The sequence below is a fragment of the Falco cherrug genome, chromosome 6 (assembly GCF_023634085.1).
Source record: "Falco cherrug isolate bFalChe1 chromosome 6, bFalChe1.pri, whole genome shotgun sequence".
NCBI lineage: Eukaryota > Metazoa > Chordata > Aves > Falconiformes > Falconidae > Falco > Falco cherrug.
Window position 1 is genome coordinate 72,385,913 of NC_073702.1, and position 26,572 is coordinate 72,412,484.

Consider the following 26,572-nt stretch of genomic DNA (forward strand, 5'->3'; position numbering starts at 1 on the left):
CAGAAAGCTGATGGCAGAGCATGCACAAAATTTGCCCTAGTCCTAAGCTCAACCCTTCAATATCGCCTTGTACTTTCTCTTTTATAAGGCAAAATCCATTTACAGGCAATTATGGGAAAGCAGCTGTGATTTCTCAGTGTCCTGTGCAAACAGGAATAGAGACTCAGGGACTTCATTGCAATAAACGAATGAATTCAGTTGAATGTATTAATGTGTAGTAACTGTATGGCTGAGCCCTGTGCACACCTTTATAAATGGAACCAAAGAACCAGTTACATGGTCACATATGATACACAAGTGGAACAGAAATATAGGAATGATGCTCCTTACCAGCACCCTTTGGTAAAGAGTATTTGCACAGTAATTTTATTTGAACTGTGATGCTTATTCTTTATGCCTGATAGGTCACTCATGGAATTATTTTGTATATGAACTGGTATTTACAGATAAGTATTTTGATTTTAAGCTCATAAAGTTAATTTATCTTTATAGGAAATAAGCTTTCCATAACTTGATGACATGCGTGCGTTTTGATAATTAGGAATTTCATGGACACGAAGAAAACAAAATAATTGAGCGATTATTGTTCAAAAAACACCTTCTAGCATGATAGTTAGTAACTGACAGAGCTGTCTCTTGAAAATGATGGGATGTTTCAAAATGCCAGAGCGTATACTGGCAAAAGGGCAAAAATGTTTTCATTAGAACCCCCACTGAAAGAGCCAAGATCTGGAAAGAGCCTTCCTCCAAACACACAAAAGAGTGCTGAATCATCTTCTGAAAGGTTAAATTTTTGATCCCTCATATGACATTAGATCAGTAGCTCTCATCGTGCTCCTTCAGACCTAATTCTCCTTGTGCTTCTGTCATCCATCATGCCAATGAAAAGGGTGCAGAAAGCACAAAAGCTGCTTTTAACTCCCTTCAAAGCCTCTGACATTGTAACATCTGGTATGCAAAGCCTAGAGCACTCTGAGTTCGAGAGAGACTGTGTCAAGAAATCACAGTGCTCTGGGCAGGAGGTTTTACATTGGTTCACATATTCAGTGTAGCTGTAAATGCTTTATTGTGAAACTGGAAGGCTGAAGTCTGTCGGAAGTCCAAAACTGTTAAGCGTTTTCTGTAGCATCTGGATGATGGAATGGAAAGTACTTACTCATCTGCAGATGATGCCAGGCTCAGGGGGGATTTCATTAACTTTGAAGATTAGAAATCAGAATGAAATAATCGGCTGTTTGATAAGGGCAAGTGAAAAGTGCTGCATGTAAGAATGGCATTTATAAAAACTGCAGATCTGAGAAAACCCAAGTGTGCAGCAGTTCTGCATAAAAAATTGCTGGGAATTATGGTGGATCACAAACGGAATATAAACTGACAGTATCTTATAACTGTAATAAAGGGAAATATCCCAAGGAGCTGTCTGAAAGGCAGAGCCATCCCCAGTTCTGGTCCCTGCATTTTGAGAAAGCTGAGGACCAACTGGAGATACTTCTGAGAACAAGTCATATGTGAGAACAGTCGTAGGTCCAGAAAATACGAAAACAATCCCTTTACTGTAGGGAAGATGGAGCAAAGATGTAATAACAGCTTCCAATGACACACAAAAGATGTCCAAAAAGAGGAAGGTAATTATCTGATATCTGCGTTCACGTTGAATAGGGCAAGAAATTATGGGCTTGAGTTGCAACGATGGAGACATAATTTAGGCACAAGGAAAAGCCAGTGCTACAGACAGTTCACTGCCAGAATAGCTTGCCTAGGGGTTAGGTTCCATCCCTGGAGTCTTTTGAGAACAGGTTAGTCAAACACATTTCAGGAACAGTTTGTGTAGAGCGCATCGTGCCTTGCAGCAGGTGATGAGCTAGCTCAGTGTTTCTCAACCTTTTTACACTGAAGGACCATCCAACCTTCTGGGAAGTCAGAAGAGGTTGCCTTGTGTGGCCTTGCCATGGTGGTTTTCCTTTACAGCCAAATAAGGATTAGATTAAAATTTGGATGCTCACTGTTTATTTTATTCTTCCTGACTTTGTTTGCATGCATTCAGGGACTATGTATATGCATTTTAATTTAATTTTTTTCCAGTTGTGCCACAGAACATCTTTGATGTCTCCCAGGCTGTTTGTGGTCCATGAAACACAGGTTGAGAATCAATGAACTAGCTGACTTGAAGGGATTTCATGTCTCTGTTTCTGTGCTGCTGGACAGACCCAAAGGGCATAGGACTGGCTATGCTGTCACCTGCAGTATCCAAGATGCACAGTGGGACCCTCTACAGTTTTTTTGGCTCTTTCAGGTCACGCTCAGCTTTGCAAAATATTATTGATGCAGAGAGTGAAAGCAGTGGTGGTGTCTAGTGGCAGCAGACTGCCTGTCTTCTTGTTCCATGTCATGACTGTTCCCATGCATGAGTATTTGCAGGCTTTAGTCCTGCTGGAGGCATTTATGATGAATTCCCTTCACACCAACTTCTTTACCCAAATACTATCCAGATACATGTAAGAGAAATTGTGCTGTTGTCTTTCTGTTGAAAGTTTGATAGTTAAACTGTGAAAACGTTAGCATCTCTCTGTTAATTTTTCTGGTTTATTCTAGTTGCCTTTAGTCTGTATTGCACCCAGGGCAGCTGCCTTGACGTGCTGCCTCTCAGCCTCCTGTTCTGCTGTGCTCTGCAAGCCAGAAATTCCTCCAGTTGATTTAAAAAACGTAAAAGCATTTTGCCCTACCTTAATGCTCAGTGCTGTCATGCTGACACTCAGGTTAATAAGTTGACAGTGAAGCTGTGGTTGAACTTGTAGATGAAGACACCTCAGTTTCAATGTCTCCAGGTGATCTGAGCGTCTCAGCTTCCGTTACAGCCAAATAAGATGTAGACAAGTCAGGGGAGCTCAGACAGTGATTCAGCTCACCCTGTGGGCTACATCTTCTGCTAGTAATTTATACAGCACATCTGAATGTTCCCAGGTGCTAGAACTTGCTCATCCACACTACAAAACTGTTAGCACGCTCTCTGGCGTGGTTTTGACCTGGGCCAGTAGCACTATTCCAGACATTGTTCAGACACAGTTTGGACATTACCCTGGGCCAGGAACCATGCCAAGTACACAGTCTGGATCTAGCCACCTTGTTTTGGAGTGTAAGGGGATGATAGAGGGGACATAAACATTGTCTACCTCTTGGTCGTGTTATCTACCTCTCATGTCATGGCAGATACCATGCAGGACTTGCAGACAAATGTCACCCTTGGAGTGGCAGCTCTAGGCTTTGCAGGGTACCCCACAACACAGGGCACTGGTGTTTGGGCAGCTGAACCCCATCCCTAGTCACCGCAGACCCCACCTGTAGACACCTCTTTACACAAGAGTTGCCCCCCTGCTAGGTGCCAAGGTGCAGGAGCAACAACTCCTGCTCAGGGGTGCTTCTTGTCACTAGGCTGCCAACTTGCCTTTCTCAGCAGCCTTCCTAGGAGTCTCCTCTTGCAAAATTTCAGGTTTAGTTGTTTAACTGCAGTGGTGAAAGCAAAACTGAACAGATCCTAGGGGCTAGTTGCTGATGGCTGACGCGGAGCTGCTTGGCAGTAGAGATGTTCAGGATTTGCTTGGGTGGATTAGTGTATCTTATGGATACGAGGTGCCTGTCTGCTTCATCTCTTCTTTTCTCACCCAGATCCCAGGTCTCCAACAAATCCCTTCATTAGCATCAGGGGAAGATGGCTGAGGAGGGAGGGGAAAATTGCTTCTCCCTAGGTAAATCATCTCCATCTACTTGCAAGCCATTCTGCAGAAGAGCCTCACTGACTAGTGAATTCGTTCCTACATTTGCAGAGCACAGGGATGCGTGCATGTGATTGTAACCCCATGAACTCATGTTGATATGCTGCGTTGGAGATGAGGCTTATGTCCCATTTCAGTGGATGATTCAAGTCAGTAAAGCAACCTGCCTCCCACAGCAGAGAGGGGCCTCTTTAGGTTAAGCGGCAGAGCCTCTGTGCTTCAGTGCTGAGGTCCTGGGCTCTCCCCTTAGTGTCAGGCTGCATTATTTGTGTGTGTGCACTCATGGATTAATTGTAAACTGATCGCAGAAGCGAGGGCTGAGCTCTCTGCATTGCCAGCGTAGCCTTATGTCATTCAGTCCCTGGGGAGACATTGTTCGGCAGGGCTGGGGGAAAGGCACGGCAAGGGGAAAAAGTGTGCCTGGCTGGGGATGGAGAAGGTGCAGCCCTTGGAAAAGGGGAATCCGGTCCAACTGGTTGGGTTGCTGTAATCACATGCGAGGGGAGGAACTGTGGAGAAAGGCAGCCAAATGTAGGATGGGGACATGCTTGTTAATACTGGAAAAGTGACAAATTATGCCTGCTTAACTACTTGGCTGCTGCTGAATGCAATGGGGAAGAAGCTGTGTGTGCAGCAGCAGCTTTCCCCCTTCACCGTGTGACAGGTGAGGGTGAGAAGGGGACAGGCAGGACCTCCTCTGTTCCCCCTCTGGTTTGATTTTATCGTTGGGGAACATGTTCCTAAGCCCCAAATCCAAAGGTCCTGCTTCAGTTTTTCCTTAGTACTCTGCTAAACATCATTAGAGGTGAAAGTTATATGCAAAACAGGGATGGGAGGAAAAGGGATGGGAATTCCTTAATTCACTGTCTGTATCTGAAAAAGCGTGGACATTTGGGAGCTTTTTTCTATTCAGCTTTTCATCTCTCAGGGATTTCAGGAATGCTAATTCAACCCTTTCTTCATGCTGACCTTCTTGAAGGTCTTGCAGAGGTGTTTGCAAGGAGAAGAGCTATTTACTCCATAGAGTTTATTCTTCAGTACTAGAATTAAATACATCCAAGTAAAAATAAGAAAGAAACAAAGGGTTCTTTAGAATGATCTGGAAAGAAATTACTTCTCAATTACCTTTCATCTGCACAGCACATTTTAAACTGTTATTCTGCCAGTCCTCCACTTGTCCGCAGATTTTGGGGGTGGGCAGCAGAGGAAAAAAAACCAACCTGAATTTCTTGTCTGTTTTATTCTGAAAGGGAAAGGAAGGGACATTGGACATTAAACCATTTACCCACAATATTAAAAAAAAAATCTTGGAAGAATTGCGTGGGTTTTCTTGTTACTGTTAATTTTTGGAGGTAAATTTAACTAAGGACTTTACGTGCCCCTGAGTTTAAATGCATAAATTAATGCGCTGTGATTTGACCTATCGAGAGAAAGTTGTCAGCTGTGGAAAGCTGGCTTCAGGAAACAGTCCTGTGAAAGCAGGGTGTGTGTTTTGGGGATGGCCAAGGCATGAGAAAGAAACAAATGGGGAAAAGCAGCATTCCCCAAACAGGGGGATTCCCCAAACAGTTGTTTCCCCTTTGAAAGGAAGGTGAGTTTGGGTCGAGGCTGCTCTTGCTGTGCTAGGACGGAGGATGAAGTGGGACTTCTCTGAAATCCGTTTCACCTCCAGAAAGCCATCTTTAACCCTGACGCTCTGCAGCCTGCAGTTCCCAGCGGGGATTCTGGCTGATCCTGTCTGCAGCGCCGTGGTCCTTTGACATTGCCTCCCTTCTGGCACTCCGCGCTGCCCTCCAAGCCAGGACTGCTCTTACAGGTTTTGAGGCAGATTGCACAGATTGTGGTGATGAGGTCAGTCTCCTCCCTGGAGGTTCCTGCTGACAGGGCCCTTTCCATCCTCTGGTATCAACACCAGTTAAACACCAGCTACCGCCACAGTTGCTCCCACCCTGTTTACACAGCTCTGCCCCACTCCGCTCAATCCAGCATTGTTGCCATCAGAGCAAAGCGATACATGCTTGTGTGGTTACCTAAGTGCTCATTTCTTCCCACAACGTTTTAATCTTCCTCTTTAGATATGTGTCATAAGCACAGAAATGCTGTGAAAAATCTTAGTTACTGTGCTGCCGGACCTGTGCTGCAGATTTTCCTTGTGAGACATGGGCAGCTGATTTAGTTTCTCTTTGCCCCACTTCTCAGTAGTGGGGATTTCTCTCCCATGCAGTGGGATTGTGAGAATAAATACTTTACAAATGGTGAGGCACTCCAATATCACCAGTGCACTCATGGCAATTTGCGACCTGATCCTGCAAACACACATCTGAGTCTCCTCCTTTCCATGAGTGAATCCAAGTCTCAGAGCTCGTCCCAGGAGCAAAGAGTCTTGTGAGCATGAGTGTGTCCTGGACTCGGCTGTCCTGGATCCTTTGAGGATTATAAATGATATGTTACATGGCTTCAGAGTTTCTTTTAATGTAACCTCTCCATTTGTTCCCAGTTCCTACGTGCTTTGCTCTTGAATGAGTCACCAGAAGCTGCTGCTTATGCACTTTCCCTTGCCTTAAATATGTGCTTTATTTTAAGAAGCGGATTCTCTGGTTTCTCAGAACCTGAAACTCCTTTTTTCAGTTTGACAAGTGGACAGATGGTCAGAGGCGGAGGATCCTCGTGGACCTGTTGGAACGCTGCTCCCTGTCACAGCAGAAATTCTGTTCCCAGCAGCTACAGGATCGAGTCCCCACCGAGGCTCTAGATTTTACCACAAGGCTGCCTAGAGTCCTGTCTTTGTACATCTTTTCTTTCCTGGACCCACGGAGCCTCTGTCGATGTGCACAGGTAAAAAAGCCAACACATACCTAATGTTCAGAAAGCCAGGTCAAGCTAGTTAAAACAAACAAAGAAACAAACAAAAAACAAATCAGCACTGGTTTTCAGCAAAGACATAACCAGTGCTGTTCTTCATAATGCAAGGATGTCTTCTGACTTGGCAGCCTGGTGCCAAATGCTTAGTGACGCTTGTATGAAACCAAATGCAACACTTCCACAAATCCTAAATAAAGCCAGATTGGCCAAGAATTGCAAAAGTGGAGAGTAATTTTAGATGCTCAGCTCTAAGGCATTTAAAATTGGGCACTTTACAAGACCAGTTCTTCCCAGGAAAGAAGTCTGGAACTTTCTGAAAATCACATTCTTTTGAAGTGCCCTACACTGCGTGCAGAATCATTAATTGCTTTGAAAAGTATTGACTTGTGCTAGTTGCAAAGAACTGCTCACAATGCTTTAAGAAAAACAGATCCTTTAAAATGCTTGAGGGTAAAGTGTTGGATGTGGAGAAGCAGAGAATTTACAGATGTGCTTTTGAGCACAGTTGCTAAGACTCCAGAAATATGTTTGCATGAGATAAAGTGCTGTGAGGTGATGCCCAAAGTGGTTCTGAATGAATAAGTTCAGATACTGTTGACATTATTACTGCCCTAACATAGTACTTTATATAATACTACAAATATATCAAAACCTAAGCTTGTTTAAAGCTTGCTTTAGTATCTTTCTCCAACATTTCATGTTTTATGTGGATGCAACTCACACTATTCATTCACAGGCAGGGAGAAGACAGGTTAGGAAATTACTTCCTCAGAAAGAAAGGTCTTTACAGTGCTACTTGTGTCATGTCGTTGGACAGCTGCTATTGTAAGTATGGCAGTGCCAATAGATGATCTTTGTCCTTAAGCTGGAACAAACATTGTACACAAGGTGACTGTGTGATGGAGTGTAACAGCAGAGCATGAACAGGGAGAAAACATTCAGAATGGGTTTGTCAGACTTGAGTTTATTGATGCTGTTTTCTCGGTGGAAACAGGCTTTATTCCAACTACTGTTTGTGTATTGACTAAAAGTGCAGGAAGTTGCCCCAAACAAGCTGAAACCTTCCCTCTTGGCCCATGATTTTTGGACTGTTTCACCTTGTGCTGGGGTGGAGATCAGCTAACACTTCAGCACTGAGCATGTCATGAAGACCTTGAAGGGTTTAAATGGTTTAATTAAAGGTTTAAATGGAGCATAAACAGTGCTAAAGAATTATACTACTTTAAGGACATAAGGAAATTGCATCCACAGCACAGAAGGCTCTGGCTGCAATCTTGAATGCTTCAGATCCCAAAGTTTTCACCTTACTGAGCATTCACAGGTGAGCTGGTACTGGAAGTACCTGTCTGAACTGGATCAGCTCTGGATGCTGAAATGCCTGCGTTTCGGCTGGTACATCAACTTCTCTCCAACCCCCTTTGAGCAAGGAATCTGGAAGAAACATTACATTGAGATGGTAAAAGAGCTGCATGTCACGAGACCAAAGGTACATACCTACCACCTCTAGAGATGTCTGGGTCCACTGGGAAAACTGGGCTGGTTGGGTTCGTAACCCCTTTGGCTCTTTATCTTTCTGTAATCTCCCACTAGTAAAATGGACGACACATTATTTTAAAGTAGAATCTAAACTCATGTGTTACCATGTGTTTTACTTTCCCATCATCCATCCCTGGTAGGGGAGAAGTGAAAATCTCACTGGTTAGGAGAAGCAGTCCCCAAGGTCTCATGCTGCTATCCTTTCTGGGTGTTCTGAAGCAGATCTTTAGAGTTCCCTCTCCAGAACTCAAGGCTGTTCCCCTCTCTTCCCCAGGTTATAGAGCATATGACAGCTTGCCTTAGTCTGATAAGCAGAGGTGGGGTACCCAGCATCACCCCTGCTGACATTTCAGAGTTGGAATTTACCTAGTGGAAAGGAAAAAAATACCCATTATGCCTGTTACAGTCCTTAGTGTTGTCTCTTTCTTTCTTCTTCAAAGGTGGCAGGGCCATTTTGGGGCGGTGGAGCATTACTCAGTAGCCACCACTTTCTCCTGGCATTCATTGATGTCATGCCTGGTTTGCAGGGCTGCGAGGGTGGGATTCTTCTGCCCTGAATTCAAAACTCAGCTCTCTTAATTTTAACCAAACTCCCCTGTAGATTGTCTGTAGTCAATAGAGAGAAGCCAATTCACGTCAAAAGCAGCTCAGTTCATCTCAACACAGATTATGGGACATGGGTGATGGTATGCACTGTCAGGGTACCTATTTCTGTCCACTGACCATAACAGAACCTGGAGAGACTACTTTTGAATTAATACCCAATTCTTAGAAGTCTAAAGTTAGGCAAAATAGATCTCCTTTTCATTATAGGCTAAAACTTATTTTCTTCTTCTAATGTCTTTTACTAGACTCCTTCAAAGGATGAGTTTGTAGTTATTGATGTGCAACCGGTAAGAAGCAACATCCCAGAGGCAAAACTTTCTGTGCCAGGAAGGAAGATAAACAAGGAGAAAAAAGAGCTCCCACCGTGGCGTTCATCAGACAAGCATCCTACGGACACCATCCGATTCAACTACCTCGACAACTACCATCCCATCGAGCAGGCTAGGCAGGCGTAAGAGCTTGATCTCTCTTCCCTTTTGCTTTTTCTGCAACATAGGGCATCTGTGTCCTTTACAAGCTCACTCTGACTGTGCTCCAGGCTTCCTGGAAGCCTTATAGTTCAGCAAGCTGGTTGCAAACCCACGTTGCTGCTCTTTTGGCTTTTTTTGGCTTGATCTTGGTCCTGTTGTAGTTGCAGCTGCACTACTTTGTGTCCTTTCAGCACAGAGCATGGGCACAGCTTGTTAGTGGCTGCCTATAAAATAGGCTATAACTCCTGGGGACGTTACACAGCTGTAATGGGAGGAATCAGGACAAGAGTTTGTTCAAGAGTTTTTAAATGAAGCTGCAAGGTTGAGAGGCATTGCATATTTTGTGCAGAAGAGGAAGAATGAATTAATTGTGATGAAATACAATTCTATCACTTCAAGGATCTGATTCAAAAGAGATTTAGGTGATTGAATGGGTGTGCAGGTGTAAGAGTATGTATGTACTATGGAACATTTAAGTAGTGAATAGTATTTGTATCTGCCTAGATCCATCAGTTCTTGGGCCCCCAGGATTGTGCGGTCAGCAGCTGTCAAGAGAAAGACATTTCCATCCCGAAGCATAGTTTTGCACATAGACATGTGTTGGGCCTGTCTTTTGTTTTCCTTTGACACATCTGGCATAAGATATTTTCAGAATCTTAGATCTGTGGTCAAATTTCTGTGCATTAACAAGCACCAGTAGGAGCAATTGCAAGGAGGCTGCGGTAATCACCTGCTTGCAGTGTTTGGCTCATTTCTCGTTTGAGTCTCTGTTAATACCACCTCTTGTCCTTCAGGGGCTCACAGCAGTTTCCTCAGTTCAGCTGATGTGCAGTAACTTGTGCAACTTGGCAGTACTGTCATTAATTTGCGGCTGGTGAACAGGTAAATGGATTAGCTTGACCGTTGCCTGGTTCCTGTATGAGTCCCAGTGAAAAGGACAGCACAGACTCTCACCCAACCGAACACGCAGAGAGGAGGAGATTCCTCTGCACTGTGCCAACAAAAACCTTGGGAACCAATTGAGCCACAATGAAAGGATCCAGACTGTACTTTAAGTAAATAACTGATAGAGCTGAGATTAGCCCTGTGCACAGGAACAATCAACCCATGAATTACCCCAGCAGAGTGATTATTTGGCTAAGCAGTCGTGCACTCACGTAGACTCTTTCTCAATGTGATTAACTTTGCAGGACCCACCACTCCTCTGGGGTGTTCCACAAAGTTCCCAGTGTCTGAGCAAAAGCCTTTTATGAATCATTTTTTAATCCGCGTCCCCTAGTCCTAGGATACCGCACTACTTCAAAGAGCTTTCCAGTTTCCACCTCACCCTCTTTCTTTGGTATGTTTCCAAACCCTAGCACCATTTTGGGTAGAGTTCTTTGAGGCTTTTAATGAAGTATTTTGACAAAATGCCTCTTGTTGCAAATGGATGTCCAGATGCTATTTTTCAATTGTGCTAAATGTTTCTATATAGCCGCTTCCAAATGTTGCTGTGAGGTTTATAGTTCCCTTGTGCTGTTCGTGACTCAGTGTCAAAAGTGGGACAAGCCTTGCTGGAAAAGTTTAAAAGTTGCTTGTTCCAGCACTGAGCTGTAGATGCAGCTGACAACCAGAAACAAATGCACACTAATACAGTAAGCACACTGACTGTTTTCTTCTCCAAAGTGAGATTTGAGCCTCTCTCCATTTGTGCAATGGAGAATATTTTAATGCTGAGTGTTCTAGCAAATCTGGCATTTATCCGTAATTATAGAGGATTATTGCAAGAGAAATTAATTCAGTGAGATTTGCTTGTTTATCAAAGATCTCCCTTTAATATCACTTAAGCTGAAAGTAATTGCTAGTGTGTAGTCTCATCTATAATGATTATTTAGCAACACAGGTGCGCCGTTTCAGGTGCTGACCCAGCTTCCCACTCACATAATGATGTTCTGGTGCTTCTTTTCTGTGGATTCATTGCCGACAGAATCACCTCTGCAGCCACTTCCCAGAAGTCGTCCCGCTAAGGCTCTGTATTGCGTCCTCCATCCTTTGCCTCTAGGCAGCTGCCCAAGGATCGGGTCTTCAGCACTTCACCTGGCTCCCTATCTGCAGCAGGAGCAGTCAGACTCCAGCTTTCATGCTGGACTGTTCATAGAATCATATCATAGGACGGTTTACGTTGGAAGGGACCTTAAAGACCATCCAGTTCCCACCCCCCTGCCACAGGCAGGGACCCCTGCCCCCAGCCCAGGCTGCCCCCAGCCCCGTCCAGCCTGGCCTTGAGCACTGCCAGGGATGGGGCACCCACAGCTGCTCTGGGCAGCCTGGGCCAGCGCCTCGCTGCCCTCACAGGGAAGAATTTATTTCTAGCATCTAATCTAAATCTAACTTCTTTCGTTTGAAGCCATTCCCCCAAGTCCTATCATAGGATCATAGAATCATAGAATCATTTTGGTTGGAAAGGACCTCTTAAGATCATCAGCTTCAACCGTTGCCAAATCTACCACTAATCCATGTCCCTAAGCAACACATCTATGCATTTTCTAAATGTTTTTTAATGTTTTAAATGTTTTTTAAAACATAAAATGTTTTTCAAACACTTCCAGGGACGGTGACAAACACCTTCCTGGGCAGCCTGTGCCAGTGCTGGACACCCTTTCGGTGAAGAGATTTTTCTTGATGTCCAGCCTAAACCTGCCCTGGTGCAACCTGAGATTGTTTCCTCTTGTCCTGTTGGTTGTTATCTGGGAAAAGAGACCAAATGCCACCACACTGCAGCCTCCTTCCAGGTAGCTGTAAAGAGTGAGATCTCTTCTGACCCCCCTCCTCTCCGGGCTGACCCCCCAGCCCCCCCATCAGACTGGTGCCCCAGCGCCTGCCCCAGCCCCCTGCCCGGCTCTGGACACGCTCCGGCCCCCCAAGCTCTGTCTGGGAGTGAGGGGCCAGAACGGACCCCAGGGCTCGAGGGGCGGCCGCACCGGTGCCCAGCGCAGGGGGACGGTCCCTGCCCCGGCCCTGCTGGCCACGCCATCGCTGACACCAGCCAGGGTGCCGCTGGCCTCGGCCACCTGGGCTCGCTGCCGGCTCATGCCCAGCCGCTGCCGCCCAGCCCCCCCGGCCCTTTCCCGCCGGGCAGTTCCCAGCCCCCGGCCCCGGCCCGCAGCTGCCTGGGGCTGGTGTGACCCCAGCGCGGGGCCGGCACCGCCCGGGGTGACCCTCGCGCAATTGGCCTCGGCTCATCGATCCAGCCTGCCCAGACCCCCCCGCTGACCCTCCAGCAGAGCGACGCTCCCCCCAGCCTGGCATCACCCACAGGCTGCGCTCGATCCCCTTGTCCAGATCACTGATGTTAAAGAGCACCGGCCCCAGCACGGATCCCTGGGGAGCACCCCGTGTGACCGGCCACCAGCGGGAGGTGACTCCATTCCCCACCACTCGTTGGGCTCGGCCGCCCAGCCAGCTTTTAACCCGGTGTAGAGCACCCCCGTCCCAGCCATGAGCGGCTGGTTTCTCCAGGAGATGCTGCGGGAGACAGTGTCAAAGGCATTCCTAAGGTCCAGGCAGACATCCACAGCCTTCCCTCATCCACTGAGGGTCACCTTGTTGTGAAGGGAGATCAGGTTGGTCTGTCACTGGCAGGTGCTCTAAGGTCTCCCCGGAGCCTTCTCTTCCCCAGGCTGAGCCACCCCAGCTCTCCCAGCCTAAGCGCAGACTGTTGTTGGAGGTGGCAGCAGCAGCTAATGGGTGGCTTGGGCGGCTGTAGGTTGTCTGTCAATGGTAGCGCAATGGTAAAGTTGTCAGAGTGCCCCTCTGTGATGCCAAGCATTGTTTTGGGTGGCTGATGAAGGTCATGCTCTGCCAACTGTGAGTCTCTAGTAAGTTGAGTTAGGAGTGTCCTGTGAATGCTGTGCAAGATGATCTACCTCACTGCAGCCTACAGGCTCAGGCAGACCCTGCCTGACCAGTGCACAGGGCTGTAAAGTAGAACAGAGAACCAAGATAAAAATCTCTGAGCCCCCAGGCTGTGTTAGGTATAGTTATTCTTCAGATTAGATGAATTCTTGGAGCTCAAGGGCATAACAACCACTCTTCATGAAAAATTAATGTTGAAGCAATGAAATCTATGTAAAATGAGATTCCTAAAACAATAAGAGTGATTTCCCAAAACACAGGGTTTTGCAAAGGTAGTCTGGAAGAGGACATTGGTTTTGCTGCAGTCTGAATGCATATAGAGAGGAACAAGTATTTTCTTGAGGTCATAAGCATGCGTGAAAAGATGCAGCAAACTTGCAGAGAAGCAGCAGAAAGCCGAAGTGATGGCTGAGAGAGAAGGACTGGAGAGAGCACTTGTAGACCAGCAGGTTGACCAGAAAGTGGTGAGCCAACAAACCATTCTTTCCATTTGAGTTCTGCTGTGCTGAGGAAAACTGGACTTGTAGAAAATGTTTTGTGAATAAACAAGATTACATCAAAGGAATACCTGACGCCATCATCAAAGCAATGTGTGAGACTAGTCACTGGCTCCTTCTTTGAATCAAAGTTAACCTGCCTAATGTCAGGTTAAATTTTGCAAAATTTATGAGGTGCTGAAAAAATAAAGTTTTTCCTAGCTCTGGACTGGGTTAACATCTCTGAGCTGGCCCTCACTCTACACTTGCTTTCTGGTCCAAAAAGAGACGAGAACTCTCCTGTTCATCATAACAGGGTGTCCACACTGCAGCTGAAATGTTGTCATTTAAATGGCAGAGTTCTCATCTCTTTCTTTGTTGGCCTTTTGAGAAGAGTCATTAGCTACATGCTCTGTTCCACAGCAGTATCAGAACTACACCACTGTGAATTCATGACAGAGAACTTACCCTTGCTTAGCTAAAAAAAAAATGAAACATGGGATGTGTAACAAGCTGTAGTCAATTCTCACTTATGCAGGGAGGCAGAGACAAAGGGAGTCCTAAAAGAGGACAAAACATATACTTCAGGCTATAAGACTATAATTGGGTATTTACCTTTGAAAAACTAATAGATTTATGTAGAGCAAATGGACCAGGGTTTGGCCTGGACAGTGCTGGTGCTTCACATCACTGGGGAGAAGAATCATAACACTGTGCCACAGCTGGTAGTCCCCCAAAAATGGCAGACCGGTGTTAATTTGCAATCTGGATGATAATGGAGGCTTGGCTGCTTTTTTTTTTTGTTTGTTTGGGTTTTTTTCCTGATGGATTTTTTTTGCTGCTTGCTCAGAAAGGCATGAGCTTGTACTATAAAACCTGAATGGCACCCAGGAGCCTCAGTGACAAACATCACTGCAGCATGAAGGAGATGGGACGGAGATCCCTGAATGTGTTCACTGAGAGGTTATTTGGCTTAGATGGGATAGTGTGGGAAAAGCTTCACAGTCACTGAGCAGTGAAATTAAGAAGAGCAATGATCAGATGCATAGTCAAGGGAGTGGTGAGACAATAGAGATGAGATACAGACAGGGGTTGAATTACAAATTGCCTGGAAGGGGTTATCAAAATCCCTCAGTAGAATTATAGCTGTGACTTTTGCTGTTGCTGCATGTATATGTGCAATTTATCATCAGGATGATTTCTGGTAGGTCTGGTTTATTTTCTGCCTGAATTGTCCAGGTACCTTTTTGTTGACATACAAACAGAGACAAGCAAGGATGGATTTGTCTCTGGGCACAAAGCAATATTGCAGAGGTGAAGTGGAAGATTCTTATCTAAAGCGTGGAACCAAGTTAGCAAATTTTCTCTGGGACCAGAGTCTGCCTAAAAGAACCAGGAGGGCTCGCTCTTTCGGTCCATACATGTGCGGTTCTGCTGGAAGGCATCTGGTGTTTGCGCTGCTTGTTGCCAATAAATCAAAAGATTTGCCTCCCACTTTATCATGAATAATGAATTCCAATTCTAGCCTAGTGCTGGACCCCTGCCAAAATTGTGTCCTTGTGCCTCAAGAAGGAGCCTTGCTACTTCTCATCACAACAGCTCAGCCAAAAGGCAAGCTCCTTCCCCCCTGCAACCAGTTTGAGCTTCTGGAAGCCAGCGCTAATTCAGTTAGATAATTTATGGACATAGGCTGGCTCTAAAAACAGTTGCATATTGTGCTGGAGTGTTTACCCAACGAGAAAATAATTACTTTCAGTAATTGTTCTGTCAGCAGCCTGGGCCCAGTTTCTGACAAAAAGGGGCTTGCTTGCGTGAGAAGGGCACAGGGTTCTGCTGTCCTTCCAAATCCTAACGCTTGTCTCTTGTTTTTCATGTTTCTGAATAGTCAGCCCAGTATTGTCTGCCTGTTAGGTTTGTGGGAATTAAAAATGTTCCTTAAGGGAGGAAAGCAGGGTGAGAAACACCGAGTTCAGCACCGGGGGTGAGAGACCTGCTGTCCTCCTCCCAGCTCTGATGCCCTTTTCCTTTGCAGCCTTGAGAAACTCATCCTCACTGCTTATGTTTTCCTAACCTTGAAGTGAGATCATGGTGGTGACCCGCTGCAGGGCGATGCTGTGACACCAGGAGCATGGACACTAGCACACAGCAGTAGAGGTTAATACCTTAATTTACAACCACAAGGCCAGGTCTGCATTCTGTCTGAAGATCATAGAATCATAGCATCATTTAGGCTGGAGAAGACCTTTAAAATCATGGAATCCAACCATAAACTTGACACTGTCAAGTCCACCAAGATGACCAGTTCATTCCCCATAATAATATTTTTGATTGAATTTTCTCTCTTGATGGTTAGTGAAGTTTTTTATAAGTGTTTATAAACACATTGCAGTTTTCCTCAATTTGCTATTTGAAATAATGTCTGATTTGTCTTTATGGTTTTTGAGCTGCAGCTGCTCTGGGATGAGTAAATACCAGATCTGTGCTGGTGTTGCTTTGGAGGATGTGTGTGTTATGTGGTGTGGCTCTGTTTCTTTATAGGATAAAAGTTGCTTTTTAGAGTCTGTTTCCCCCCTTTTTGTTCATGATTTTGTATTCATACTGTGCTTTTTAGCGTGCCTTCCAGGAATCCAGAGATGCTGGTGATGGAGCTGGGAGATGCACTCAGAGAGCACAACAGAGTTGCTGCTTTAAATTAATTAATTCTGTATTGAAGAGTTTGAACGTGGATGGGGAATGAACGCCTTCAGAGCATGTGTGTTTATGAATCTACCTGAGTTCTTAAAAAACCTTCCTCATAGTATGGTTTTTACTACTGATATTGGAAAAATGTGGCAACTGGACACATTCCAGTGTACTTCACTTAATTTTCACGCTCTGGAATATTCCTGTTCTGCCAGTTATTGTATTGACTTTAAGAAAAGCCACATATAAATTTATGAATTTATGTATATACATATACAAGAAGTATCTGGCTATAAAAACAGTGAATAAATAACTTGTTGGAGGGACAGTCCTTTAGCCTTATGTATGTTACAGGCATCACTGAAAACTCTCAAACTGATGTAGCTAAAGTTGCCTTTCTGTGAATTCCCCTAAGCTGATGTAACATGTTAGTGGATTTAGCTTAAATCAGTAAGTCTCAAGCTAAGGGCATGTATTTGAGTGCTATAAAGTTACCATAACTTTAAAAATAGCAAGTTATCACCCACCTCTGAGCCATGGTATCTGTGCACTCTTGGTCTGACTCAGGTGCAAGATAAAATGTGTTACCTTAAACCATGTATTTTTGGGTGGTAATACCGTAAGGGATTTTCTTTTTCTCAGCCCCAGGGAAGCAACTCCATAGCACTTGTTAATACTATTCTGTTCTACTCTGCAGGAGAAAGAAAGGAGGAGGGGAGACCCCAGACCTTAGCTGGCAGGCAGCTGAGAAAAAAAAGAGAGCGGGCCGTGGATCTAATAAGCTCCAGAAGGCAAAATCACTGGCAAGTATCACCGGCTTGTCATTACATCAGCCAGGGCGCAGTGTCAGGTCTACCCAAGAGCATTTTAGCTGAGAGCTGTTACTTAGCTGAGGTACCTGTGAGGCTTTGCTCCTGCTGTAGGTAGGCTGCCAGGCACATCTGCCTGTCCCTGAGGGAGATACCTGGGCAGAAGTAGGACACAAAGCACCCCATGTCTGGCTGCCCTGGGGCAATCTCTCATTGCAGGCTAGATACAGTCCCTCTGCCTTCTGTGGGAACAGGACAGAAGCTGTCTGTGTGTAGACAGTGACCTTGTTATCTGCTCCTCCCTCGCTTTGCTTCCTGCATGGCATCCCGACAGTCTGTTTCCATGCTTTACAAAGTGCCGGATCAATTCTCTTACGACACTTGCATCTCTTCCCAAAGCTTCTCTTCTGCTCTCGCAACTTTTGATCATTGCAGTTTGATGTTAGTTTATTCTCTGTTCATTGCGCTGAGCCTGAGCAAGCAGCCCCAAGGTCTTAATACTGAGGATTCATTGTGCTCGTTGCTGGTAAAATAGGGCATCTTCACATGAAAGGAGTCTAGGGAAGTCAGGCTTCCAGAAAGCATCGTGGGTCTAAGCTTTTGTAGATACAGCCACAAATAACTGCCAGGAGGACATGCTCACAAGTGTATCGGGGCCGGGGGGGGGGGGGGGGGGGAAGGGGTTGGGTTGCAGACATGGAAGCATGCTTCCTAAGTGACAAAAGCCAAGGAACGCATGTGAGTTGAGCTAAGGAAGGTTTACATAAAAGAGAGGCATTGTCTCCTGAGATTGGGAGGCATGCTCCTGACCCAAATACAGCCTGTCTGTATGAGCAAGGAAACAGATTCAGTGTTAAAGAACGAAAAATATAATTAAAAAAATAATTCAGCCTGTGTCTTACAATTTCCATTCTCCAATGGCTTCCTCTGTCACCCTTAGATCAGAGTGCCCTTTCTTTCCACCACAGCTTCCCATTTCAAATTTAAAGTTCTTTTGTTGTCAGTCCAGAAGTGAAAGAATCTTATTTCAGGGTAAAAAGTCATGAATTTGATTTTCTTTCCGCAGATTTTAGGAAAGTTATGTGTTCTTCAAAGTTACTTAACTGCAACCCCCAGTCAGGAAGGCACAAGCACCTGGTCTGACTCCCACCATGAAGCCCAAACCCTTCTGCACACCATCAGTGTGAGTTTTTGCTACAAATTGCAGCAGTACAGGGTTGGACAGTGCATATGTGTGTGCCACCTTCTGTTGGTTGCTCACGGTTTAAAAGGAACATTATCATCCCTGCAGCAGATAGTCACCAGAAAGCATTCAGCTGATACAAAATGCTCGCAGACGGGTGTCTGGAGAAGCACGCAGAGTTAGTGGGTCCTGAACCCTCACCCCACAAAAAGCCCTGGGGAGAGTCTTAAAGCCACTGCCTGCTGCCAAGGCCTGACAGGTTCACTGTCCTCCCTTGGTCCCTCCTAGGCATTTAGGACAGCCTAACCCAGGGTGTTCTGAAACTCATGGGGTGGCACCTTGGTGACATCAGCCCAGAACAGAGCTCCATGCCTTTGTGCTATGCAATGTTGGTAGCACGGGCTTCTATTTGTGTTAAAAATCAGGGGTAGCCTGTGTTGCTGTGTCACTCTTTCCTAGCCTTTACATTGAAAATAGGCTTGTATTTCTCTTGAGTTTAAAGTTGTCCAAATTTCAGTAGAAGAGCTGTATTTCTTATTTTCTGATGTATAAGCCTGCTGTTACACTGGCCATTAATGACTGCAACACTACATGACAATAAAGGTTAGGTTGCAGTAGGCTGATGGATGGAAAAAGAATATATATAACTCACTAGGAATAATCCAAAATTAATTGCCATTTATTATTAAGGTAGCATTGGGAAACCTTGTTGAAATGAAGACCTGTGTAAAGACTCTTACTTAATCAAGTCCAAATAAAGAGGCTTAATGCTCAAATCTTTTAGTAAATCCTTAGAAGAAGAGCAGACTATGATGAAAGAATAAGTGCCCCAAGCAAGCAAACATCAAGTCAAATTAAAATGAAGCTCTTAAATATATCAATAATCCTGGTGCAGAAAGTAGGTGCGAATAAAGTATATTACAGCCAATGATGAAGATGTGAAAAGGGCTATTATGTGGAGCTCCAAGCTCAAGAGGCTGAACAACAGCACACCAAAATGCAATAAACACATAATTAGGGTGATGACCTGAGTCCTGGAATTACATCCACTGGCTCCAGGTTTGCATGTGGTGAATCAGTTCTCCTCCTAGTAAACTTGTGAGGTTTTGGAGTTTATTAGTAATCATGGAAACAGTAGCATAAAATGTGACCAGGCTCACACTTAATTTAGAATAAATGAAAGTAAACTAGCTAAATTACAATAAATAGTAAATTACAATAAATTAAGTTAATTAGGTCTCTGGATGAAGGGCCATGTTCTTTCTTATGAACACACATATAACCCCCATGTCTCTACAGTGGGGAGGGAATACCTGCTCTGTCTTTAGCCAGGGAAACACCATACTCTAAGGATATGTATAGTTTCAGTGTTAACCATCTTTTTAAGCACTTTGCTGGATCAAGGCTTTACGGCTTGTCTATACCACCTTGTTGCTCACATTGCCTTCAGCAGCCTACTATCCCAGTATTATATAAAGAAAAGTGAAGAATGCAACGGGTTTGGTGACTTCTCGGAACTTTTACTGGGCTGGACATGGAAACCAGATCTGTGTGCCGGGCCTCCTCTTGGCTCTGACGTGGAACTGTGTTGCCCTGCTGTGATTTTTGTGCTCTGGCCCTACAGGTCCCTTCGCAGGCGTCACTGCTGCCACATCAGTGTCCTTTACACAGGCCCTTGAGGACTTCCACTGAGGAGTCTTCTGCAGCTTCTCAGCAAAATAGGCAGCAGCTTCATGGCCAAATGTCAAAATTCCCAGATACTTTATTAGGAAGGTAACATTTGATGGATGTTTTTGACAGCTTTGCAAATTACTGCAATGTCAGCAATTAGGGGATGGTTTTGCCTTTCAGGCTGTCTGCTTGTTTCTATTCGAGAGACTGCTCCACCCTCACAGCTGTTCCTGAATTACTGACTTATTTTTAGTACTTACTAAATAACATCTTTTTGACAGGATCAGTCATTCTTGCCTCACTGCCTATATCCTAAGGTAATAAGATTGCAGCATTTGAAGTCAGGAATAAGTTTTCCTATGACATATTGACAAGGAATTGATGTTTTGAGTATGAATCACATTTATGCACTGCGTCAGTGTAGTAAACATGAAGATCTGAGACGTGGTCCTGTCCTGTCCGGTGTATATTTATATTCTGCCCACCTTATTTTGAATTTTATTTATCCACACAAGAAACCCTGCTGAACTTCATGGGACTATTCCTAAGAGTGAAAATAACTCAGTATAGTGTTTCCATATTCAAACTCAGTTTACATATGTCACCTAATTTTAAAAGTGTAGCCTAGCTTTAATAGTCTAAGCCTATCTGTCCCTGTGAGCTCTAAAACCAAACCACTGACAATGCAAGAGCTGAAAAACAAGGACTAGTCAGATCTGGTGCTGCATCTACTGCCACTTCTGTGGTAAGTGCTTTTCTTGCTAGGACAAAAAAAACCTGCAGCTGCTTTTATCACACCATCTCTGCCACAGGTCAAGCACTGCTAAGAACCTGGACCACTTTGGGCAGTTGTGTAATCACTGGATATTCTTTAGGTTGATACTCAGCAGTTGCTGGATAGCTTATTCGTCACTAGACAATTAGGCACAAAGCACCATCTATCTGCCACTGCTGCCAAATCAAATAATGGAAAGGGGAAACAGGCAGGCAGGAATTACAGAACAGCATTGGCTTTTCTGCACAACCATTTTACTATGGATACGAGTTTCACGTAAGACTACTAGCCCACATTGCTTTTTAATGAGTTGCTATGTAAATGTTTGGGTTTGTAAATGTTTCTTCACTATTCTACAAATCATTTGTATCAGTCAAAAAAAACCCAAGGCTTTTGTCTGCAGAACCTGCACTTTTTGAATATTTGGGATCTTTCTCAAGTAGTAAACAATCACTGTGTTGCTAAGTTTATTTTTTTCCCCTTAATTTTATACTATTTAGTAAAATGTTCATTGAACAGTAATTTAAAATAAACTTCATGCTTTACACTATGTGACTTCAAACAGCAAGCAAGACTGGGATCAGTCACAGCCATATGCATGGCGGAGAATTTGTGCATTAACATATGAATTCATGTGGAGAATCAATTAATGTGGGTTTGGCTTTACTAGCATCAGTTTCTAACCGTGTCCTTTTGTCCTTAAGGTAAACTTACCCCAGAGCACGGGTCACTGCAAATAATGCTGATATGCTTGTATCATTCAGGAACATAATTTAGGAATATAATTTGTGCAATATATATAGAATGTATAGAATTTATAGAAGTTCTCAATGGACTCCAACATTCTCAGTTCCTCTGAAGCTGTTGGGATGACACTTACTGCCTTCTCTTCCTAGCTATCACTTTCTGCAGATCTTGAGTCTCTTCCAAAACCACCAGTTCGTCCCAGCTGGGCCACTCACCAGTCAACCGGGAACCTGCCCTCCAAAGCAGCAGCAAAGATGCTGGCCCAGAGCTCCCAGTGGAATGCTGGGATACGACCCGCACCTGTCCGAGCTCCAGTGCCAAAGCCTCATGAAAGAGGAAAGAAAGACTTCCCAGGGACGAACACCAGGTCTCCATGTTAGTATGCTTCCCTGTCCCCTGCGGAGGCTATTGTAGAGATTGCCAATATCTAAATTAAGTGCACAGAGGGAAGGGGATGGTGCTGGCAGTAATATTTCTGTAAGCAGAGGAGGCTTCTGGATGGTGGGAATCCAGATGACAGTGATTTGCTGCATCAAAAAAGAACATATGGCCAAAGACGTCACATCTAGCACTTGCTAGATCCACCTGTCTGTCACGACTGTCATCTTGCTATCGAATGCTGGCACGGGCTTCACATGGGTTTAACTCACTAATACTCAACAGCAGAGCATGACATCTTAGATCAGAAGTGACAGCGGGCTCAGTCCGAGGTCCACAGACTCTGCCAAGTCCTGGATAGATACCAGGAGGAGCTGGTACAGTTGGGTTGGAATCAGAGCATTCAGCAATTTACAGGGCAAAGCCATCAACTCCAGGGAGACAACAGCTGAGAAAACAGCTGATCTGTGAATGTCTTCCAAAAATAAGGAGGCAGACTGACACCGTCAAAACCAATTTCATGCCATTTCAGTCCAGCATTGGCTTGGGCAGCTATTCATGATGACCTCATCTCTTGATACGCCCAGTATCTCCTGAAGGTCCTCAGTGTCTGCAGCCTGCTGGGAAGGTATCTTTCAGAAGCACACAACATTTGTGCAGGTTTTGGTAAAAGTCCTATTAGTTCACAAGTGGGTTGTTGCAATCTGTGACCCCTGATGATTTTTTATAGTGCAAGAAGGGTAATGGCTAAAGAACGTGGAGCGATCAAAGAAGAAAAAGGCTTCTGATGTGATACTGTTAGGATTTTCAAAGAGATCACAGGGGTAGAGTGAGGGGAGCTCCTACAGGGCAGTGACTATCCAGTAATCATTGGTGACCCCATCTAGAAGGGACATAACGGAGCACGTAGAGACCTCCAGCATCCGTTTGGATCTCCCTAGCATCTGGCGTTTGTAGCAGGTCCCTAGGCTAACCCCCGTGAGGATCCACAGTGCACATATGATCACAAATCCTTTTGTGGGAGGTGAAAGAAAGGATCTAAAACCAGGTGAAGGATGATATGTAGGGGAAAGCACTGGAATGGGTAAGATGATGCCCAAGGAAAACACATGAAGACTTCTGCATGTAGGAAGCAGTATGTAAATGCATCCTGGCCATAAAAGCCAGGAGAGGAAAGCATCACAGTCAGGTGAGAGGGTTACAGTCCCTCGTATTTTTAGAGCAATACAAGGTTTCTATCCTGATCCTGAAGTCACATCTCCTGGACAGAGCCTTGGGAAGGTTGTACGCTGGACTGGGCCAAGCCATGAAGAGTTAAGCGTAGGCTCTGCGCCTTGGCTGTGTTTTGGGTTGTTCCAGTCAATCCATAGGATTGGAATCGAGGGAATTCCGCTGGTCTGGCAGCAGTGTCCTGGCCTCCCAGGAATGCCGTGCTCAGCTCCCACCGCTGCCATCCGGGGAATGGGAAGAAGGGGGTTAGGTCTCTTAATCTCTGCAACGGCTGTTGAGGTGCGGTTTAGTGCTGGCAAAGAGGCTGGGGGGGGATGGAGTCAGGGGAGCTCCTGCAGAGAACTGGCCACCTTATTTATTATTGATTATCAACAGTGCTGTACAGGTGGAGGGTCATGGCACAGGGACCTGCAGTGTCCTGTCTTCTGCATGATAAGAAATTTTAAAACTGTGCATGAGGAAAGGGTTGGGGTTCGTGGGGAAGCAAGCTACCTACAAACACCGTTGCTGTGGTATAAAAACTACCAAGGTAAATTATCCCTGAGGGCTTGCATTTGGATTAGGGGCAATTTGCAAGGCAAAACTATTACGGGGTTGGTGTTTTTTTGTATCAGAGACAAATCCTATCTTAATTCCTTCAGTGACCTCTCCTGGAGCTTTGTGATCTCTGCCAGGCTTTTCCCAAGGTAAAGTTACCAACTTCAGATAGTGCTCCGGCTGGGCTTTACCACGGCATGTTTGCAGACTGTCAGAAAGGTGGGCAGGAAAAGTAAAAATATTTTGATCGATTATTATTTTCTCTATAATGAATCGATGAATGGAAACTCTTTCCATTCAATCCAGATTTTTAAACGTATTTAAGGTATTAAATGCCACCAAAATCCCAAGAATTGGCTGAGTACCAAAATCTGTTTAGGATCTGAATTCTCTGACTAAATTAATCTGCCTGATTCTTATATTATTTCTCTTTCATCTAGCATCTCCACTGTTTGAGGCTCAGCCCTGGCACATTCCTCCATCTAACCAAGGATCTGACACAGAGTAAAGGAGGATACAGACCATCTTTCCTCCCAGCAGAACAGAAACTTATCTGCCTGGCACTGGGGAAACAACAGTAACGTCACCGGACTCACAGGCTGTGCTCAGTGAAGAACAGCTGCTTTTGAGTCCTCCATAAGGACCCAGCTTCATATTTTTTTTTGACTGTTGCTAGAAAAGACTTTCTTCATTGACCGTCCCACGCAATGCAAAGAAATGGGCACGGAGGTACTGTGTCTGTTCTCTCCTAGGCTGTCCAAAAGAAATCTTCATTGCCTTGCAGCTAGTTTAGATAGAAAGGTGCTGGAGCAATGGCTTTATACTTTGTTTTGGAAGTACCGTACTTGGTGCAATGATTCCTGCTGGCTTTTGGGATCTCCAGGTGGGATCTCCCATTTCCAAGTAGTACTGGAGTACAGTCTAAGTCTTGTTTTCCTGTTGTGCTTCTCAGCCTGGATTCCTGGCGCTCCTGCTCTCAAGCCAGTGCTATATTCTCATTCTTTTCTGCATATGTTGACTCTGCAGAGTTCACCTAAGCTTTTGACTATGGAGACACTTGCGTAGATCCTTGCTAGAGCTGCTGGGCCTCATCTGAACTTGCTTCTGTGTCACTTAGACATTTTGGGCTGTATCCTACAGCCTGAGCTGCTCTGTGATGCTTTGCCAGTGAATTACCCAAGTTGTCTGTCTCTGTGAGCACTGAGGGGATTGTGTAAGACAAGGGAGGACTAGCAGCTACCTGAGTGATGGAAACTGTACCCTCCCTACAAAGTGAGTGGTTTACCACCAATGTTAACATGATCCCTCAACTGTAACCTACAGCCTGATGCCAAATCAGCTGGACTGTGAAGAAAGCATCACAGCACTCCAGGGAAAAGCCTTTAATATGCAGGAGAAAGGAGGCTCGGTGAAAACACTTCAAGAAAAACCTAGTTAGAGCTTTATCGGAGACTGAATTTCTTGTTAAACAAGGCAACTCAATCTTTTCAATCATGTTAGAGAGAAGGAAATCAAACCCCACACTCTGGATTACAACATTGCATATGGCTCTGTGTGGGGAGCTGGCACTAGTCTAATTGCTTAAGAGAATGTAAATCATGTGCTCTTATTTGTCTTTTCTGCAATTAAGGCAACATCCAGTAAATGTAACAAATAGCAGTTTTTAAGGATAAGGGGACTGAATGCACAGCAACTGTAACTCGTTGCCTTATCATATCCAGGAGTGAGAAAGGTGGGGTAAAACAGAACCTTTCCATGTGTTAGGAAGAGTCAAAGTACAGCCCTGGATTCTCAACACTGATAGACTAGAAATCATGTTTCAGAGAAAATGCCAACTCCTGATCAACAAAGATTAGGAGGAGACTTCTGCTCTGTGAGCAGATTATTCTGAACTGGGTCACCTGAGGGTTTCAAGTCTTTTGGCGTGAGGAACATTGACCATTGTCAAGACCGGGCACCATGGGTCTTATCTGAAGAGAGAGCTTCTAGCAGGAGACTCTGCCCATTGGGGTACTTGGTTGAGTGCCATGTGAATTCCAGCTCCAAATCAATGATGTGACTCAGTGCATCTCCCTCTCCCAGACTTTGTTCTTTTCTTTTTCTAGTTGCCCTGGATGCTTGGAAGAGGGAGTTCATCTCGGCTAACACGATGGCCTAAGGAGCTAGTGAAGTCTAAGCTGGTCACCTCTCAAGTGATCAGCTGAAATAGGAACTTGCAGATGGCAATTATCGCATATATCTTACAATCTGTTGATTATGCAAGAGACCAGACTGACTAATTTTGATTAAGAAAGCTAATTTTTGAGCATTTGAAGTGAGGTGGGGTAAATCCCATCAAAAACATACATCGGCATCATTCCCTGGTATTGCAAATCTCTTCTCACAAGCTTTTTCCTCCAGGAAGCCAAGTTAAACTGATTGCTTCATGGGTGTTTCCCTGGCTTTCTTATGCCCAAACTGTTGCTCCAGCTTTATTTTGGTCTCTGTTAGGCTTGTGGCAGCAGTTCAGCGCTAGGTCCGTGTTACAGCAAATGGCTACGCAAGGAAATGATGCAAACCTCTCATCAACAAGCATACTTGCTGAAAATGTAAAGTTCCCAGCATCTGGCTGGTCTTGGAGCTGAGTGCTCAGGCATTACTGCAGGCACTGCACCTTCACTGCAGCAGTTCATGTATCTTAAGTGTTCACTATACTCTTTCAGGCTTAGGCCTTCTCTGATTTATAAAGTTTTTGTATTTATGATGCTGTAAAATAACTAACAGTAATGTCCAGGAATGTACCAAGCCAAGTAGTCTATCCTTGAAATAACAGCAGACCTACATAACGCCTTGATGTAACTCCTACCCATTATGTTAGAATAAAAATGTATGGGCTTAAAACACAGTTTACAATCATTCCTGATGTCACAAAATGGGTCAAAATCTGAAAGCGAGACAAAAGGTACA

The 26,572-nt window shown here is 44.8% G+C and overlaps 1 protein-coding gene across 1 annotated transcript in view; it reads left to right on the forward strand.

The window, feature by feature from the left end:
* The window catches only part of FBXO16 (F-box protein 16), a 38,493-nt gene extending 12,915 nt beyond the window's left edge, over positions 1-25,578 (forward strand). The window contains 7 exon segments of the mRNA XM_055714999.1: positions 6,399-6,605; positions 7,954-8,118; positions 9,020-9,225; positions 16,994-17,176; positions 19,834-19,837; positions 21,631-21,856; positions 24,067-25,578. Coding sequence (XP_055570974.1) covers positions 6,399-6,605; positions 7,954-8,118; positions 9,020-9,225; positions 16,994-17,176; positions 19,834-19,837; positions 21,631-21,856; positions 24,067-24,134 — 1,059 coding nt within the window. The 3' untranslated portion in view covers positions 24,135-25,578.
* Positions 25,579-26,572: the final 994 nt, after the last annotated feature.